At 30.4% G+C, this 22,153-nt stretch overlaps 1 protein-coding gene across 1 annotated transcript; it reads left to right on the top strand.

Annotated features, from left to right (window-relative positions):
• The first annotated feature begins 11,285 nt into the window (after positions 1-11,285).
• On the top strand, positions 11,286-13,133 carry LOC113850716 (putative disease resistance protein RGA1). Its single transcript, XM_027481272.1, has 3 exons — positions 11,286-11,333; positions 11,935-12,978; positions 13,041-13,133. Exons 1-3 carry the CDS (start codon positions 11,286-11,288, stop codon positions 13,131-13,133), a joined length of 1,185 nt encoding a protein of 394 aa, XP_027337073.1.
• Positions 13,134-22,153: the final 9,020 nt, after the last annotated feature.

Below are 22,153 nucleotides of genomic sequence, written 5' to 3' on the forward strand. Positions count from 1 at the left end.
GCAATGACCTCTTTTGTGTCTGGTCACTCTTAGTCACAGGGGCCAGTTGACCCGTGGTCCTGTGATTTTTCAAAAGGGTCCAAATTTTCGGCTTAGAACTGTAAGATTAGTTAATATAGGGGTATTTTAGTAAAGCAGACGAAGATTGCACTTTACCGAAATTATTTAAATAAAAATGTCATTTAAACTGTGTACAGTCATTGTATACGAAATTATTTAAAATGAATTTGGTGAGATTTTAAAAAAAATAATATTAAAAAAATAAAAATTTACCTATTTAAACTTACACCTAATTTATTTACATGAATAGACCGATTTGCTGTACACGTTTAGATTTCGGTTCATGAGAAACTGAATTTTAAAGTAAGTTTAATTTTTTTTTTCAATTATTTTTATATTTTTATATAATAAAAAAAATTATTTAAATTATATTTATATATTTCTATTTTATTAAAATGAATATTTATAAATATTTTCTTAATTATATAATAAAATAAATTTTATTATTTGAATTATATTTATATTTTTATATTATGTGAAAATAAATAAAAATAATCAATAATATTTATTTTACATATTTATTGGAACATTTTCAGAAACTCAAAAAACATAAGAACCTTCCATTTAAATTCGACTAATATCTATATTGTCAAATTCAAACAATATTAAGAAGATAAATAAATAGTTTGAAATAAGAGGTCTTAAAACTCAAAATTTAATGGATTAACAGTGGTAATAATCAATTATCACAATAAAACAACCGTCAACGGAAAAATTAACTATGAAAAGTTGTTCGAAGGAGGTGAAGTAGAATGCGGAACTGCTGGTGCTGAAATACCAAAATGATTACCCTGAAAATAAAAAATTATTTTTACTTTTAAAAACTGAAAATAAGAATTTTTTAAAAAAATAATTTTTAAAACTCAAATTAACAAACAATTTTTTTATTTTTAAATTTTAAAAACAGAAAATTATATTTAAAAATAAAAATCAATCATGCCCTTATTTTTTAATATAATTTTGTGGACTGAATGATCAATTTTAAAGTGATTGATACAATTAATAATTATGATTAACATGATTTAACAATTGGTTATTTGACTTATTTTAAAAACTAATAGCTAAAGTATATAAATCAATAGCAAATACGCTTAATAATGTCTTGAAAGGGTTACCTGGGTATTTTTTTTTATTGCATAAAAATATAAAAAATTGAAAAAAAATTAAAAAACCCACTTCAAAATTCGGTTCACTGTCAACCGAATTCTGAAAGGGTATAGTTTATACAGTAAATGAATTCATTCCCGTAAATAAAAGGGGGAAGTTTTTACTAATATAATATAAAAAAAAATATAATTACGTGAATATATCTGTGCAAAATAAATTTAAAGAATTATACCCAATTACTGTAGTAGTAATTGGGTAGCCAGAATTCGGTCCTTGGGCCACCGAATTCTAGACGTTTGATTTTTTATTTTTTCTAATTTTTTAATATTTTTATATAATTAAATAAATTTTATTATTTAAATTATATTTATATATTTATATTCTATTATGTAAAAATAAAGATAATATTTATTTTACATGTTTATTAAATTTTCTTTACATAATTATGATAATAAATAATAATTTTATTTTTGTTATTATATTATTGAATATAATTTAAATTTTTGTAAAATAATATTAATATTATATTCTAAAATTATATTTTTGGTTATTTAATATTATTTAAAAAAATTATAATAATAATTGAATTAATTTTAAATTTGTATTTGATAAAAATTATAATAATAATTTATTTAATTTTATATTTTTATAAAATAAATAAAAGTAATAAATAATAATGAGATTATTTATTTAATTTGAGATATTAATATTTATTAAAATTTATACATAATTATTTATTTAAAAAATATTTTATTAATATTAATAAACATTATTAAATAATATTATGTAGATATATATATATAATAATAATAATATATTTAATATAAATTACTAATACTAAAATTTATAAGTTGCAATGACATTCATAAAATTAAAAATTATATGAAGAAAATTTTAAAGTAATAACAACAACATAAATCAATGACGGGAAGTAAAAGCTTGAGTAAGGTTTGGACATGTCTTCCTTGTGTGACCAGGAGTGTGACAATAAGAACAATTTTTTTGCCAACTTTGTTGTTCTCTAATATCCATCTCTGTCCTTATCCTACTAGACTTGGGTCGACCATTTGAAGTTCTTTTCAGTTCTCGATTTGGACACAAAGTTGGGCCCGTATAGGTTGGCCAATAGTCTTCATGTCTGAGTTCTCCAAACTGACTTTTATATACCTTAGAAACTTGTTGTAAAGTATACACGGGAAATATGTATATGTCAAAGTTGTGGTGTGTGTATAAGCATGAAGCAAGTACATACGAGCATGGGATGTGAACTTTTTGAAACTTGCCACAATCACACCACATTTCATCTAACCGTACTGTAAATCTTCCTACAAGTCAAATTTTTGTCGGATGTTGCATTTCTTCGACTAAAAATCTAGTGCTTATTCTGTCAAAGGTGATGACTCTGTGAGTGTTTGCGTTTGACTGTGCATCTTGAATTGCTTTAGTTGCAACCTCCAAGTACATATGTCCAGCATTAATTATTGCATCTACTTCTCTGCCTCTGTCAATGAAGAACTTATTGCAACGGGTGTATGTTGCTAGGACCATAGAGCAAATTGGCAAGTTTCTGGTTTTCTTCAAGACCGAATTGATTGACTCTGCTAAGTTTGTTGTCATGTGTCCCCAGCGTCGTCCATTGTCCCATGCTAGTGTCCATTTTTCCCTTGAGATGTTGTCCAACCATTGTGCAGCTTCAGGATTATTATCTTTTACTATGTTGTAATAGTAAAAGAATCTCGGTTCAGTAATCCCATATCCTGGAAACAAGATTACAAAAAAAATTAATATAACTAGCTAAGCAATTGTATAAAATATTAATGAGAATATAAAGTACGTAAAAAATTAAAATTACCCATATTGACGACATCTTTCTTCAGTGCAACGTTTTTGAATCGTTGCATGAAGTTTTGTGCAATATGTCTAATGCAATAGACATGGACAGAATTATTTTCTATCTAACCACTTCCATTTCTGGAGTATGCACTTCTTATGGCCTCGTGACGATCCGAAATGAGGCACAACCCCTCTTGCGGAGTTACGTACCTCCTTAAGTTTTTCAAAAAAAAAGAACCATGCATCGCTAGTTTCACCTTCTACCACAGCAAAGGCAATGGGAATTATGTTGTTGCGGTCGTCTTGTGCAACTGCCACTAATAAAGTCCCTTTATATTTGCCATACAAAAATGTTCCATCCACTTGAACAATTGGTTTGCAGAAGGCAAAACCATCAATGCATGGCTTGAAGGTCCAAAATAACATCTTGAAGAACACATTCCCCTCGTCAAGCAAGCCACCCTTGTATGCTGATTGTGTACTAAATTTCCAGATGAAGCCTGAAATATACAGTTGCATTGCAAGCAACTGTCTAGGTAACTTATGATATGACTCCTCCCAATTTCTAAAAATATTTTCAATGGCATGTTGTTTCCCTAACCATCCCTTCCTATAGCTAATTGTGTAACCCATTGTGGACTTTATGTGGGCTAAGATTATTGTGATGGGTGTGGATGGATCAGTCTGTATCATTTCACGAATCCCATGAGAAATCATTTGTGATCCCAAGTTGTTATGATCCTGTGAAATAAGTGGGGAAGCACATGTGTGGCACCCGTCAAGCTTCATTATTTCCCAGTGTTGCTCTTTGGTGCGCAATATTCCGCGACATCTCCAAGAATAGTCGTTGTGAACGCATTCCACGACAAGCCTAGTTGTTCTTGACATCTTCACCTTATAAGTGCAATGATGGATAATGTGAAATCTATTTATGGCATCTTGCACTTGTTCTTTTGTTAGGAAGCGTTGGCCAACAAATAGTGTTCCAGGTGGATACACTACCATTTCACGTTCAAGTACATGGCCAAACTCAGAGTCATGTTCTTGTATTTGACTGGAAAAGTCTAAAAAATGTGGAGGTAGGTTGTATAATGGTAATGGTTGTGATGGTGGAATATTTGGAAGTGGGAGGGAGTCTTCTTCATCATCTTGCTGTTGAGATAGGATTTCATCTTTGTCCTCGCTAAAAGGATCAAATACTTCGATTGGGAGACCCACAACAGCATGTTCTTCAATGGGAGTTTCTTCAAGAGGCTGAGAGGGTTGGGTTTGCTCAAATGGTTATGAGGGTATTTCATTGAGGTCCATGAATTGACCAGTTAAAAGTTGTGTGTAGGACTGAAGGTCAGAATTCATATCATATGTTGGAAAAGATGGATTTATGGTTTCGTAAGTTTGGTAAGGTGAAGATGAAGGCGAAAGTTATGGTGGCTGGGTTACGTTTGTAGCAAATGTAACATATAATTCTATACCTGATTGAAGTTGAATTGAATCGTGGATGTTGAACAGAGCCTTAACGTCTTCATCATCATTTAACTCAACACATGTGTAGTTACTAACTCCTGGGCCAAGTCTAATTGGGTAGCGAAAATGTATGGTTGTCACCCTTTCATTTTCGTCTCGATTGAGTTTTGTGTGGATGATTTTCTTGAGCCTTTGTAGAGTTACTCCTCTCTTTAGATGTACTAATTTAGCTGATAATGAGGTGAACGTGACTCCTTCATAAGGACATTGGTTAATGGCACCATCAGAGTGAACAATGACATAGATTGAAGATATTTTTAGAAGGAGAAGGTTCACAAGAATAAGGAACAAGCTGAGAAGGTTGAATGAATAAAATGAACATGAATATGTCTATTTATAATGGTAACATTGGATTCTCAGTCATTCAATGCTTCACCACGTTTTACGAGTGAAAGTGACCTATCAAGTCACGCAGACCAAGTGATAGTGACTTCTCAAGATTCTAAGGCTATTCTCTCATACCGAAGTTTGTCTATAAATATGTTCATCTAAGGGCACATGTTTTCATTCAAACTTGCGTCCATCTTTGTTCTTCGTTTCTCTTTATCTTTGCTCTCATTACTAAAAATGTTGTTCTGGAAGCAAAACGAACACAGGTCCGCCTTTATTGGAAGAACGGTAAGTTTTATACATTACCATTATGTAAATCAATATTCTACATATAATGTTACTAATTTATTAATAACTGCAGGAAACTAAAAACATGATTTTATCTTTCTGTCATTCAATGCCAGAACCCAGTCCTATAATTGTTCCCATACTTGAACAACTTGGTTTTGCTGGGGTTGCAAAATTAAGGCATCTTAAGGTGGATCACGCATTGATAACAACTTTGGTCGAGAGGTGGAGACCAGAAACTCACATTTTCCATTTTCCAACAGGAGAGTGCACCATAACCCTGGAAGATGTTGCACTACAACTCGGGCTAAGAGTTAATGGTTTACCAGTCATTGCTCCAACGATGTTTGACTGGGAGGAAATGTGTGACAAATATCTCGGTATCGTACCAGTCAAGGGAGAGTCACTAATTGGCTCTATGGTAAAACTGAAGTGGCTGAGAGACAACATGTTGCCATTACAAGAAGAATCATCTGAAGAAGAAGTTTACACTCATTGTTGGGCTTACATACTAGGTTTAATTGGAGGTGTTTTGATGCCTGACAAAACAGGTAACAAAGTACATCTTATGTATTTAGCTTTATTAACTAATCTTAGAAGAACAAGACGATATAGTTGAAGTTCTGCTTGTTTAGCTATGTTGTACAGGGAAATGTGTAGAGCCACGGAAGTTGGTAGCAAAACAATGGGTGGTTGCTCATCACTGTTAATGTCCTGGGCATGGTATCGCATGCCATATATTGCGCCAATATCTAGTAATTTACCAACATACCCTCTCGTGTGCAGATGGAGTGGGGGTAAAGTACTCAACTTTTGAAATAAACCTTACAATGATGTTGTGGGGTACAGATCAATGTTTGATCACATTCAAACTAATCAGGTAACTCTTCATATTTATTTTCTTATCTTTTATACATCATCTTAAGTAACAAAGTTAATTTTATTTGTAGTTTTTATGAGCGCCATATCAAGACTTGCAAACATCAATACCCATGGAAGCATATAGAGATGTCCAATTGTGGACTTCATGTACTGATATCCTTTGTTTTGCAATTATTGAATGGCACCAAACAGATAGAGTCAAATTACAGTTTCATCTCTTCCAAGAAGTCCCTTCTCCACCGAATAATTTGAATGACTTCCACAAAATTGACATGAAAGGAAGACAAGATGAAAATTGGGTTACAAGACATGCTCAATGGATCGAGATATGGAACAACAGACGTGAGCTCACAATAACGGGTCATCCAATGCAAGGCCCATTGTGCCACACACAAGAATACATGGAATGGTACATTGCCAATTCCATCTATTTTCTATATGTGCCACCACTACTACAAGATCCAAGGAGGAGTGACCAACAATTAAGGACTACCAACACATTTGAAATTGGTACGACTTCCACACCGTCGTACCACGAGACTGCATCAATTTCTCTGAACATTACGCCAGAAGCAAACATTATTAATACAAGACATTCGTCTGCAACAACATCGGAGGATTTTTTTACAAACTTATTTGGAGTTGATTTTACAACTCCATCTTCAACACAAACTTATATGCAGTCTCTTTACCAACCGGATTTTGCTAATGAACCTGGTAATTCATCAAATGCATTCCAACAACTACACCTTCATGATGATCCAAATCCTCTACAAGTTCATCCTGAAATTCTAGAGCAACAACCACAACGACGAAACCCACCACGTCACAGACGTCGCCCTCGTTGTGGAACTGGCCACCATTACGGAGATAGTTAATTATTAATGTTGTTATGAATTTGTTATCATCTTTGTTAATGCACTTTGTCTTCATCAATATTACCTTAGTAATATGAAACCGTTAATATTAAAATATTTGTCTCAAGTATAAATAATTAACTTATAATTTAATATTTTATTTACTTTTTAAAAATAAATTTTTTATTCTCAAATAAAATTTATTTAAAATTATAATAATAAAGTTTTAGAGTTTAGGGTATTAAAAATTATAATATTAAATAATGTCATTTTCAAAAAAAACTAATTTAATTTATGTGAATGTCAGAAGGCATCTTTATTGGTTGGGAGGAGAGAAAGCTCGTTTGCAGATGGCTTGAATGAGAAGAGAATCTAATGTTGAGCGTGACTGACTAGTCACTATCTATTGGTTGGGAGGAGAGAATGGTGTCATAGAGAGGTCAAAATCACTCGTAAAATGTGATATGGCATTGAATGACGGGGAATCTAATGTGCCATTATAAATAGTCATATTCGTGTTCATGTTCTTCATTCAACCTTCATTTTTGAAGAATGAAAATATGAATATTGAGGAATGCATTCGACCAAGAGAAGAGAAGAGAAGAGATATTATATAAGGTTTCATCTTATCAATGGAGTCTTACACTATTCGGGATACTGTTTATTATGATGGACCATGCGTCAAAGTGTCATTAACTTTACATCAGGAATCTATAACACCGCGTCAGTGCGTCAAATTGTCATTGACTTTACGTCAGGGTATTAGGAATCAATTGCTTTATGTCAGTGCGTCATAGTGTCATTAAATTTACGTCAGGAATCAATGACACCGCGTCAGTATGTCAAATTGTCATTGACTTTACGTTAGGGTGTCAGGAATCAATTACATATGATTTGATTCAATATTGAATAATCAGGAATCCTTCCTTCTTTTTTACCAGAAAGATTAGGGTGTCAGGAATCAATTGTTTTATGTTAGTGCGTCAGAGTGTCATTAACTTTACGTTAGAAATTAATGACGTTGCATTAGTGTGTCAGATTGTCATTAACTTTATGTCAGGGTGGCAGGAATAAATTGTTTTATGTCACTGCGTCAGAGTGTCATTAGAATATGTTTCCACTGTGTATAATCATTTGTCTTTTCTATGCATATACCTTTTTTAATCACCAAGTATCCTATTTTTTTTATTAAATAAAATGAAAAAATTACAATACTGGAAATAATAAATGACAAACATACAACAAAAATAAATATTAACAGCAAACAAGATAAACAAAAAGACTTGTCCCTCAACAATTTAATCGTACAAAAAAATCCAATGGTACCATTATTAAGGTCAATGTCTATACATAAAACCCTTTAATAAATTATCACACTTACCAACAATCTGATAAAGACAATAACACATTACACGATGTTCTTAGACCAACTTTATCAGCAACTACTCACTTCAACTGTCTCATCTAAAATAAGATAAGTCACTGACCACTTTTATCAAGAATCTCATAAAACAATGGCACGTTGCATTATGTCTTAATTTGACCACTCAATAGTATATCAGGAAATATAAAATTAATCTCAACCATTGAACATATTATAAACGATCTTGACCATCCTTTTTTTTTCAAGCACCTACTTTACAAATTGTCTATAAAAGACATATCATGTAGTTAACAAACACCACACATTCATTACAAAATATAACATTAACATCCGACACTTTAGATGGAGGACTTCGGTATAACAAACATCGACAATTTCACAAATTCTCATCTAGCTGTTATGTTTGCAAATGGCCAGATTACCTATAATCACGAAGGTGTGAGCTTTCAGTGTTCATCTCCAAAATTATTTACAATCCCACATGAGTGCACATTCGTGGAGCTGAAACAAAGAATTTGTAATGCTTTAGGCATTGATCATAACACCCAGTTCACTAACTTGTACTATCGAAAACTAAATCACAGTGGTGAGGGTTTAGTTATATTTGAAGCTTTTTTTATTTTAACTGATGTTCATATGGTGCAGATGCTTTCCTGGAAATCCAATTTTTCAGTCTCTTTAATCATTGAAATTTATGTCATCTATCAAAGATCAACAAAATAAATTATGACGCTTCTAAACCCTCCAACCCCAAGCTCTTCATCAAACCCTCAATTCATCACTTCTAGCAAAGCTATAATATATTTTGGGGGACCTATCCAGCATGCCACCGTCATGAACTGTCCACATGGTTATGGCCTTATGTTTAAATGTCTTCACCCAATAAGAATGATCATCCAACACAGCTGGACTTTCAATCAATTGTTTCAAGAGGTAAGTGAGGTACTGGATTATGGAGATAGGAAACAAATTACAATAATCAATTATAGACGAACGATCCGGGTCATCAATCAAAAACTCGTCTATGATTGCATAGAAATAAAAAATGATTCTGATGTGCAACAGATGATCGCACAATGGAAAAAAATATTTGAACTTCATTCAAGCATTCAACGTACACATAACTGGTCAAAGATTGAATTGTTTGTAAAAAAAAAGACCTACGACCCCCAACAGTTGAAGAAAGACTTCGTGATTGGCATGACAGTAAGTATATTGACCATCATAGAGAAAAAATATGCAATAGAAGATCTTTTTTAATTTTTAACCAATTAAATGTGTATTTTGTATTTTCTTTTCTGCTTTCCATGTCTGTTTCATTTTATTTTAATTATGAAAGTTTCATTTAGTTGTTGTTTAACTTTTTTATTTAATTTTTTATCTATAAATTCATTTCATATTATCTAACAAAAATAATCTTAATGATTTCATTTAATTAATTTTACATACAATAAATTAAAAAACAAAGATATTATCATAAATCAAATTATTTTATTTTTATTCATATCATTTTACAAACTAATTTATTAATTTTTAAAAAATTTAATATTTTATTTTCATTAAATATAATTTTATTATTTAATTTATTAATAACTTTAATATTAATATATATATTAATTAAATATTATTAAAATAAATAAAAACATGTTGAGATAAATATTATTAGTTAGGTAAATAAATATTAAAATGGGTGATTGAGATAAATAAAAAAAAATTAGTATATTAAAAAAAAGTCTATCATTGTTTAATACTTTTGTTTATTTTATAAAAAATATAAAATTAAATAAATTAATCTATCCCTGGGAACCGAATTTCAAACGTGTACAGCAAACCGGTCTATCCATGTAAATAAATTAGGTGCAGCTCTAAACAAGTAAATTTTTATTTTTTTAATATTATTTTTGTAAAAATTGGTAAGTTATGTAGATAAAATTATTTAAAATTTTAATATAAATTATCATTTTTCAAAATTTTTTCTGTTTAATATACTAAATTGATTAAAAAGAAGTTTTATTTTTTTATATGTCAATTTTAAAAAATAATAATAAAAAATTATACATCCGTGAAGTACAAAATTAATAACCACGTAAAAAAAAAGTTTCAAACAAGTTTAATAATTAATTATTAGAAAAATATTAAAAATAAATAAAATTTAAAGATAAGATCAAAGCATTAAATTAATAAAACTTAAAAATGATTATTTTTTTAATAAAATAAAGGATATATAATATACAAAATAAGAAAAATAAGAAGCATAGTAAAAATAGGTCAACAAAATAGTTGAAGAAAGACGCACCTAACTCCTACAGAATCAATTTCATGTGAACCCTTACATCCTACACAGAGAAATAGAGTATTAAAAATATAACAAAAATTATATAAATAATAAAAAAATAATAAAATAAAATCAATGAAAATAAATTATAAATATTTAGAATATGTTTGATTTTTCTTTTAAAAAAAAGAGTTTTTTATTATATCAACTAATTTACAAAAATTTATTTAAATTTAGTATATAATGGAATTTTAGTAACAAAATATGAACGTTATATAAATTTTAACTAGATTAAATGGTTATAAAATGAGGAATAAAAGATGAGACCTGCATACACATGTACCTTGTTGCTCTCATTTCGAATAGCATTCCTTGATGGATAACAAATCACTTTCCAATTTTCTAACTCTCCACAATTTAACTCGTGAACTACTACACAACAAACAAACTTAAGCAGAACCGAGAAAATCAAGTGACGGTAATTAATCTCCGCATTTTATTAAATTATTATTATATTTAAAAGCAGAAACAGTTTCACTCGTTGCCACACTAATTATTGGGCAATTAAAATATTAGATTGAAGATAAGATCAAAGCATTGAACCAATAAGGGTTAGAAACGATGGTTTGACTTTTGACTGAGATAGCTAATTACAAATGTATCCCTGTCCTGAGCAGCTATAAAAGCAATACTATGTTTCAGAGTGCAGATCTATTTTCCTCCTCACCAGGTATTCAGTATTTCGATGGCGGAACACATTCCATTTGCTGTTGCCTCTAATCTCCGTTCACAGGTTCTTTTTGCGGCCTTTCTTCTATTCTTGCATAATATCATAGCTTACGGTTTAGGTTTTTTTTTCCCTATTTTCTATTTTCTTAGATCGTCTGTTTGTTTTAGAATTTCGCATATTTTCTTTTTTTAATTTTCATAATGAATAATATCTCTTTTATTGTTGTTCAATAATTTTTATAATTTTTTTCGTTTCATTTTTCTTCTCTCTTTTCCTGCACATAATAAAGTTTTGATAGTGTTAACTTTTAGTGTTTACATTATTAAACATCTGAGACAACGCAAACGGTTTAAAAGATGATTCAATCAGTAGGATTTGTAGATTATTATTATATTTTTTTTCCTTTTCCTCGATACTTATGCCAATATTTTTACACATTGCTCAACTTCCCTCTCAGCACCCTTCTATAGAGTCTTTCTTGATCATTTTAACGATGGCTGAGTAAGTTCCATTTGTTGTTACTTCAAATCTCATTTGCAGGTTGGCTTCTGCAGATTTTATTGAATTTGGAAAGGAGTATAATGCGACGGAAGAGTTGGAAGAGCTCTAGAACACAATTGAATCCATCAATGATGTGCTCCTTGATGTTGACGATAAACAAGAGCAAGCTCGTGTGCGAGTTTGGATTAGAAGGTTCAAAGAAGTACTTCATCATGCAGATGACTTCTTAGATGACCTTGCTATCCAATTTAGGAGGGACAAATTGGGTGCAGCAGAAGGAAAAGAAGTAAACAAGGTACTTCTTTCCATTTTATCTTCAAATCAAATTCCTTCATACAGTGAAATGCCTGACAAAATTAAAGAAATACAAGCAAGTTTTAATGGTGTAGTAAAAGAAATGAAGGATTTGAATTTAAGTCCAAGATCAGGAGTGGTTAAGCAAACTAATAGTGAATGGAGGGAAACATGTTCTTTTGTATTAGAATCAGATATAATTGGAAGAGATGATGATAAAAAGGAGATTATTAGTCTTTTGAGACAAACGCCACATGAAAGCCAAAAAGTTTCTGTGATTGCTATTGTTGGCATTGGTGGTTTAGGGAAGACAGCTCTTTCTCAATTGGTGTATAATGACTTAGAAGTGCAGAGTTATTTTGAAAAGCAAATGTGGGTGTGTGTCTCTGATCATTTTGATGTGAAAACTGTTCTAAAGAAAACATTAGAATCAGTTATTGGTGGCCAAATAGAAGACAAGTTATCATTAGACAACTTGCAAAAAAAGCTTCGTGAAAATTTGAGTGGTAAAAAATATTTTTTAGTTATGGATGATGTTTGGAATGAGAGTCATAAAAAATGGGCTGAATTGAGAACTTACTTGGTGTGTGGTGCTCAAGACAGCAAGATTTTAGTGACAACCCGAAGTGAAAATGTAGCAAAGACAATGACTGCCAGCACTTCCTATCCTTTGAAAGGTTTGACCGATGAAGAATCTTGGAGTTTGTTGAAGAACATTGCATTTGAGTATGATTCTAAAAGAGTAAATCAAAATCATGAATCAATGGGGAAAGAAATAGCCAAAAAATGTAAAGGGGTTCCATTAGCAGTTAAAACACTGGGAGGCCTCCTGCGAGGACAAGATAAAGAAAGTGAATGTAAAGATGTTTTAAGTGGTGACTTCTGGAAATTATGGGAAGAACAAGATGTTACAGTTATTAAAAAACTTTGAGCCCCACCATAATCTTAAGCGATTTAATGTGTTGCATTATCCAGGCACTTTTCCCAAACTGGCTTTCTCTCCTCACAAATGTTGTGGACATGTTTCTCTTTGGAGAGTCTCGTGTTAGAGAATTGTCGGAAGCTTAGGGGATGATATCAATGATTCAGATAATCTCTCCTTACCTCTTTCTCATCTTTCTCAACTACAAATCTTTAAGTGTCCAACGTTGACTTGCATGCCTACTTTTCCGAGCGTTAAGGTTTTACATTGGCCTGAAGGCGGCGTGGAGCCATAGACAGCAACACTAAACACAACAGCGTCAACATGTTCATCTGACTCATCTTTCTTCGCTGCTCCTCTTTCCATGCTCAAACATTTGAGGATTTATGATCCTAGGAATTTGCCAAAGGGTTAGATGCAAAATCTGACTTCTCTCGAGTCCCTTGAAATTGGATGGTATAAAACTGAAACACTCGAGCAATTTGAAATGGAATTTAAAGACGATACCAACTGCCTTCCTTCTCTGCGACAAATTTCATTATATGATTGTCAAAGGCTAGGCTTTGCCAGATTGGATTTGCAATCTCTCGTCGCTTCAGGAGATCAAAATCTCATACTGCCCAAAATTGACATCGCTGCCCGACGGAATGAGTCGTCTTACCAACTTAAAGATCTTTGAGAATTCGAGCGATTCCCTCTTTGAGCACCTTTAGTAGTTGAATCTAAATTAGATTCTTAAATTTATTTTATGTTGGTCGAGTGTTATACGTATTTGACGAATTTTTTATTTTAGTGATAAAATTAAAACTTGAATTTTTGAATTTTTTGTGTGTGGATATTACTAAAACTTTAAAAAAAAGAAATATTTTAAAAAATTATTTTTTTAAAAAGTGTCATTTTTCTTTGTTCTTATCTAAACACTGTTTCTTCTGTGCAGAGCACTTTTACTAATGATTACGAATAATTTTCTGTGAGAACTAATTTTGAGTTCAAGATTCATTATACAAAACTATCAATAAAGCTACCTTAAGAATGCGAAAGTGAGACACATCCCACAAATTATCCTTCGGGAATGGTGCTCGTAAAAGTGCCGATGCCCTTTTCTATCAAATGGTTTCCACTGTTTAATTTTTAATAATAAATTCATTATTTATGATATAAAAACATTTTTTGTTTTTGTTTTAGTGTGCTACATAACAAATTAATTATTGATTTATTTAATAATAAAATATTTTTAATTAATTTTGAATTAGCATGCATTTATTTTAAGGTAAATAAAAATTATTCTAATAAAATTAATTTTTAACTGTTAAACAATAGTGGAGTCTGTGTTTAAATTGATATTAACCGTATATTTAATGAAAATACTCTTTTTTGTATTGCACTGGTATTAATAAAATTAATTAATTTTTAAATAAAAATATTTTATAATTTAATCAGTCTTACAAATATTAATAAATAGACATTTAATTATTAATAATAATATTTTATTATATTCAATAAAATTAAATTAAAAAGAATTTATAAAATTTAAAACTATTTATAAAAATTGTATCAAAAGCTCAATTATTTATAATTTAAGATAAGTTGTTTTGTCATTTGCGAAACAACACTTCACTGCACAATTTCAAATATATTTGTCAAAATAATGCACATTAACAATTTTTTTTTTCTTTATTGCTTTTATTGTAATAAGTTATCTGAAATAGACTAAATGATTCAGTTGGTTAGAGAAGCTAAGTGAAGATAATTGAGTTGATGAGACAAACGTCTGAGTGCATCTATTTGGGATTTGTATGGCATTGTCTTGGTCATTATATAGGGGCAGTATCTTTCTAGAGGAAGCCATAATAACCATGATTTTCTATTTTTATTAGATAATAGATACAAGAAAATTGTGAGGACAACAACTCATTTCTTTTTCATTGTAATAACATATTTTTTAGAAAATTGTGAGGAAAGGTGAACCAATAATTATTTCAGATAATGTTATATTATTTTTTAGTTATTGAATTACCTTTATATTTAACTCACCAATAGAAGTGTCGTTATGAACTTTCATATTTAAGCATCAAAGTAAAGTAAGTAAAGTGTTTAAGTAATTTCTCGTAATCAAATGAAAAATTTTATGTTACTAGTAAAGAAAACAATCCTAATAAGGAGGACACTGATGGATATTATATTTATTAAAATTAGTTTTACTTAAATATTTAAATATTTCTTTTTTTATAACCTTCTATTCAAAGCCGAACAATTATTTTCAATTGTTCAATGACTGAAGGCATATATTAGAATGTTGCTTGTCTTAGTCACTCGGTCTAAGAAAGATAGTCTACAATTACCTTGAAAATGTCAAAGTGTAATATAAATAACCAACTTCAAAATATGATAATTATATGTTTGTGATGTTTGTCATTATACAAAGCAAAAAAAAAGTATCTTTTCTATTAGTACATCTAAATCTCACAAATATTTTATCTCATTCATGTTGATCTATAGAGACCATACTCAATACCATCTATTTATGGTATAAATATTTTTTAACTATTATTAATGATTATTCAAGATACACATGGATCTTTCTTTTAAAACAAAAATATGAAATTGCTAAGACCTTGTAAAACTTTGTTTTTTTGGTTCAAACAAAATTTCAGCAATAATAAAAGTTGTAAGAAATGAAAATAGAATTGAATTTTTCATGGCAGATTTCTTTGCTAATTAAGAAATAGTGCACCAAACTTTATGTGTCAATTCTTCACGACAAAGCAATATAGTTGAAAGGAAACATGGTCATTTATTGAGTGTAGCTAGAGCTCTCATGATACAATCTCATTTCTTAAAATTTATTGGTCTTATTTTGTGATACATGCTACCTACATTATAAACATGCTTCCCACACCTAAGATTATTTTTCTCCACATAAAATGTTGTACAAAGCTAAACCAAATTTTAATTGACCAAAAGTGTTTGGATCTTTATGTTATGCAAACACTTTATCAACAAATAAAAAGAAATTTGATTCAAATTCATCCAAATATGTTTTTCTCAATTTAAAAAAATGAACAAAAGGATATGTTTTATTAAATGATCAAACCTGAAAAATTTCTATGTTTAGGGATGAACATGTTTTTCCATTTTAAAATATTCATGAAACTAGCAATGGACTTGACTGTTCTAACATTCATAATAAAAGCTTCTTTTTTTTTTTTTTTTTATTGAAGATCAGTTTATTTTAAATCAACTATCATAAACTATTCCTACATTATCTTATAATTTTGATAATGACAATAATAATGATCATGGAATTGACACTACGGTTCTAGAAGAAGCATAGACACAAACATATCCAAACCTCAATGAAGCGCTTGACATAGGACAAAATTCTCATTAGCTTCAGCCTGCCCAAATAAGTCCTAGAACAAAAAGGTCACCCAAGTATTTAAAGGACTATAATTGCAACTCTAATGTTTTCAATGCATCTTCAAAGGTTAAATATCCTTTAAGTTTTGGTATGTCTTATAACAGTTTTTAATCTACTAACTCATCTTTTGTTATATGCAACACTCCTAAATCTGTGTTTATGTTTTTCGTCTTGGAGAAATTTTAAAATTTTAAAATTTGTTTATTTTGTTTTATTTCCTCCTTTTGGTGCTTGTGAGTGATTTAGTTAATGTCTTAGATTATGTGCTATAGGTATGAATTTTATCATAAATAAGGCCTTAACACCTATTTAGTAATTTAACATGATCCAAGATATAAATGAAATTTTAGTGTTTATTGGTGATTTTGTTATATTTATATTACTATAGACTTATATTTATTATTCCCTCAACCTGTTTGGTCACACAATTCCAAGTTCTCATTATTTGATTGGACATGAACTTGCCAATTTAGCTTTGTTTATTAAGAAACTTACTTGCCAAATTGCATTCCCATCCCATAAATCAAAAGAGAACTATCTAATTAGCCTTATTCCTTGCCTTATCATGCAGCCACATTACAAGGAATTTTTGTACAATAAATTAGAAGAATTGTTCATGAAGCACCTTGTCCCTCTCACCATATCCTTTTAAGTCTTGTTGCCCAATTAATTAAGGGGATAAACCTTTCATTCTCCGTTTAATTCCTTTTGGTTGTGCAAGGAAAACATAGTGTGGAGAAACTAACTCAAGAAGAAACTATTATTAATTGATTAATTAGATACAAGGATACAAATATATATAGATCATGATGTAGATCTCATGTCTATCTTGTCTGTTGCCCAATCAGAGTCTACAAACCCAGTTATTATCAAACTGGTGATTTTTGGAAGTGTGATCCCTAGTCTTTTGTGCCATTCAAGTATCGTAACAGCCTTTTTACACATCTCCAGTGAAATTCTAGGGGTTTGTACATGAATTGACATAATTTATTCACTAAGTAGGCTATGTCTGGTTGTGTCAGAGTGGCATATTGTAGAGCTCCAAGAACACTTCTATATAGACTAGGATTGTCAAAATAATTTGTTGAATCAATTGGCATTCTGTAGCTAGGAGGTAGAGGAGTATTCAATGGTTTTGAATCCTGCATGTTAAGTCTAGTTAGCAAGTTATTTATATATGTTGATTAAGTTATAAGCATACTTCCTTTTGTGTCATAGTGCACTTGCAGTTCTAGAAAATATGTAACCTTCCCAGATCTTTTAGGGGAACATAGTATTCAATTTGTTAATGATATTTTGTATGAATACTTGAGAGCTCCTTGTAATCAAAATGTCATCCACACACACACACACACACACATATATATATATATATATATATATTGTGAACAGTATTAACAAGAATAAAGAAGGAAGTATCACACACTTGGCTGGTTGAAAATCAAAAGTGATCAGAGTAGAAGATAGCTTGGCAAATCAAACTCTAGGGGCCTATTTAAGACCATATATGGCCTTTTAAACCTGTAGACAAAAGTAAGATGTTGGTTATTGAACCCCCCAAGTTGTTTCATATATATATATATATATATATATATATATATATATATATCCTCTTTTAATGAACTATTTAGAAAAGCATTATTGACATCAATTTGTCTTATTGGCCATCCTTTTTGTGAGAGCAATAGAGAGAATTATTCTTATAATTATAGATTGGATAATTGGACTAAAAGTTTCTATATAATCTAGGCCTTCTTGTTGACTAAAACTCTTAGCCACAAGTCTAGCTTTGTGTTTAGATATTGTTTCATCAGGTTTGTATTTTAGTTTGAATATCCACTTGGATCCTATGGCTTTTTGATGTGGTGCTAGAGGGACTAAGTCTCATGTTTGATTTCTAGTTAGAGTTAAGTACTCTTCTTTCATAGCATTAAATCATTTTGGATCTTTAATAGTTAAAGCAACATTACTGGGTTTAGTTTCAACAATGAAGGCTCTAGGTTTAAATATACCGGACTTGGACCTAATTATCATATGATATGTGTTTTCAATTGTATGTTGACCTGTACTATTAGATATGTTAGGATGTGGAGAAGGGCCACTAGTTGTAGTATGAGTAGGTTCACTTGCTAGCTGGTTGTTCTTACTATTTTAAGGTATGTCGGTCTGATTTTCAGCCATAACAATTATGTCATTAACAGGATGAGGAATACTATGCACAATAGGGATAGTTAGGTAAGATGTATTCATAGGGTTATGAGTAGCATGCTTCTCTTTCAAACAAATTATTTTCTTTTGCAGGAAATGTTTGTTCATAAAAAATCACATGTCTAGAGACATAAATTTTTCCAGATGATGTCATGCACTTATAACCCTTATAAGTTGTACTATACCCTAGAAAAATACACAATTGAGATCTATGATCCATTTTTATCTTATTGTATGGTCTTAAATGTGGGAAACAAACATAATCAAATGGCTTAAAGAGAGTATAATCAGGAGGTTTATGAAAAAATATTTCAAAAGGGGATTTTTATGTTATTACAGATGAAGGTATTCAATTTATTACAAACACAGCTGCAGCAAAGGCATCACTCCAAAATTGAAAATGCAAAGCAAAATCATTTAATAATGTGAGGACAGTTTCAGTCAAATGTCTATGTTTTCTCTCAGCTGAACCATTTTGGTCATGAGTGGATGCACAACTAAACTTATGTCGAATACCATTTTGCTTAAGAAATTTAGAAAAATAATGTACTTTTTGCCTTCATCAGTTTGTAAGGCTTTTATTTTTTTTGTTTAACTGAAGTTCAACCATATTCTTAAACTGAATAAAATAATTTAAAGCTTCGGACTTAGCATGCAAGAAATAAAGCCATGTAAACCTCGAAAAAGCATCTACAAATATGATATAATACCTGAATTCATCTTTACTTGGTGTCGGAGAATGGCCTTAGATATTAGAATAGATTATTTCAAAAGGCTCTTCGTAAATAATGTTTGATATTGAAAAAGATAATTTATGAGATTTACCAATACAACAAGATGAGCAAACAAAAGGCATTTTTATTCTTAAAAACATAAATATTACAAGATGTCATTACATGTTTCAACACTTTAAAGGAACAATGTGCTAATCTAGAGTGCCAGATTGACACATCATTATAGGATACAGTGCTATAGAGAGTAGTGATAGTGCCTAATGGTTTTATAAGTACAGTGTGTGTGGGAATATACCTAAGATCATCAAAAACATTTAATCCATCTTTAAGATGCCCTTTGAGAAGCACCATATTTGTTTGCTGAGATTTTACAATGCATTCATTAGGATGGAATTCTACAAATACCTTGTTATCTTTAGTCAATTTTGATATACTAAGCAAATTCTTTACTATGTTAGGAACATACATGATGTTGTACAATGAGAAAACAACATTTAAATTGGCAACATGCATTTTAGAATTTCCTATATAAGAGATTAAAAGGGTATTACTATCACCTACAAGAACTCGTTGCTTACCTTGGTACTCTTGCTTTGTAATAAGGTTAGAAATGTCATTTGTTAAGTGATTGGATGCTCTTAAATCCGGGTACCACATGTCATCATCTACTTGAGCATGAAGAGAAGAGGCCAACATAGCATGTTGTTGACTCTCTGCATTATTGTGAGTCATTGTTGTGTGGTTGGATCAGAAAGATCCTCATCAAATCATCTCCAGCAGTAAAAAGTTGAGTTTGCATTCTTGCCACATAATTGATACTGAATCTTAGGACCACATCCTACATTATTGTATTCAGACTTTCCAAAACAACCCTTTCCTTGATTTTGTCCTCGACTAAAGCCACTTCCTCTTAGAAAGTTTGATCCTCCCCTTTTTGTCATTCTGGAATTTTGGACAAGATTTGCCTGAATAATTTCATATTCTCTCTGTTTGTGACGTTCAAGCCTCTCTTCTTGATGAAGAAGGAAAGCTTCAATCTCAGGAACCATGTAAGGTTCACTCCTCTTTAGACACGAGGTTTTAAGAGGGTCATACTCCTCTAGAAATCCATCAAAAATAAAATCAATGTGCTTTTTCGAAGACACCGAAGAGCTAGTCGCAGCCAATGTTTCGGTCAATTGTTTTATCTACAATAGATACTGACTCATTGTTCCGATTTTATGAACATTGTGAAGCTGAATCTTGATCTGTTTGACCCTGGCCTTCATTTGGCAAGCAAAATACGTTTTCAGAACACTCCAAATCTGGTAGCACCAAGTGCACCTCACTACTCAAATCTTGAATGAGGATTCCATGGATTCTAACATCCATGATTTGAGAAGAGAATCTTACTATTCAAAGTTCTCAAAGAGAGGATTAACTCTGTTGTTGATTTTATCCTCCTTCGATAGGAATTCTTTAGGAATCTCGTCTATACTGATAATGTGTTGTTTCAATTTGCGGCCCTTAACCATTGATTCGGCATGTTCGAACTAGGTAAGGAAGTTATCATTGCTCAATTTGGTGGAGATGGAAAAAGAAAATGTTTAGGGAAGAAAGGATTACGATGCGGAAGCTTCTGTCATAGTCCGAAGGTTCGAGAGGCTATGCTAATACCATGTGGAGAAACTAACTCAAGAAAAAACTATTATTGATTGATTGATTAATCAGATACAAGGATACAAATATATATACCTATAGCTACCTAATACTAAAATAGAAAATAATAAAGTTTGTTACAATAGAAATTTCAACTAATAAACTATTAATCTTAATCTTGACTTAACCAGTCTTCGAGTCACTAATATCCTTTGTACATAGCAAGTGGCCTTGGAAAGTCTACACAATGTCATATCACCTCCTTCCCAATTGTCACAACAGTACGACGAAAATGTTTTTAAGAAAAATCAGTAGAGTCGCCATTAAAGTTTATCAAAGAAAACTTCAAAAAAAATTAAAATTTTGATCTTTGAAACTAAAAAAAGATTCGAGAGTCATTCACGTGTAGGGAAGGTGTTAGCATCCTACAACGTCTGTTTAAATAAAGATTACCTTAAATTAATTGTGCAAATTTATTATAATTTTAAAAAGCATTTATTTAACCCATAAAAAATAAATATGGCTATTTTTATTTTTAAAGAAAGAAGATATATTTATTAAAAATATTGTTATATCTTAGCAAAGATTAAAAAAGAATTTTTTAAAAATTATTTTGACTCGACGGATATAATTCCCTTCTATGTATCTCTGAGTGCAATGAACAACTCAAAGTCACGTAGTTTAATATAAAAAATTACGAAATTAGTTGATTAAAATGAAGTTTAGCAAAGAAGATTTATTTTGCAATTAATTTATAAAATAATATTTAGGATATGAGATAACACAATTATACACCTATCCTAGGAGAAATAATACGGAAGATGAAGGATGATCACACAATCATATTGCAAATCGTTAAAAAATATTTTTATTTGTAAATGAAATATTTAAATTTAAATTTTAAAATTATAATTAATGTTGAAAGAGAATTTAAGATAACATAAGCTATACATAAATCTCTTATAATTTATTGTACAATCAAAGATAATGTAAATTACACATCGATGTTGTAGAAATTTGTATAAATAAGTAAAGATATATTTAATTATTTAATTTATCATTATAAGTATGACTTAAGAAATTTTAAAATATAAAATTAATTTTATTTTAATAAAAAAATAAATTTATTTAAATTGATTAAGGAAAATACTTATTTAATAAAAAA

Source organism: Abrus precatorius, unplaced genomic scaffold (genome assembly GCF_003935025.1).
Source record: "Abrus precatorius isolate BTA unplaced genomic scaffold, Abrus_2018 Scaffold9, whole genome shotgun sequence".
Lineage (NCBI taxonomy): Eukaryota > Viridiplantae > Streptophyta > Magnoliopsida > Fabales > Fabaceae > Abrus > Abrus precatorius.

What these genes read in the sequence shown, in the direction of transcription:
- LOC113850716 (XM_027481272.1), top strand. Translation starts at nt 11,286, where the DNA reads ATGGCGGAACACATTCCATTTGCTGTTGCCTCTAATCTCCGTTCACAG. An exon ending in CCTCTAATCTCCGTTCACAG is followed by an intron (nt 11,334 to 11,934) that starts GTTCTTTTTGCG and finishes GATAAACAAGAG; the next exon opens with CAAGCTCGTGTGCGAGTTTG. An exon ending in GGGAAGAACAAGATGTTACA is followed by an intron (nt 12,979 to 13,040) that starts GTTATTAAAAAA and finishes TGCATTATCCAG; the next exon opens with GCACTTTTCCCAAACTGGCT.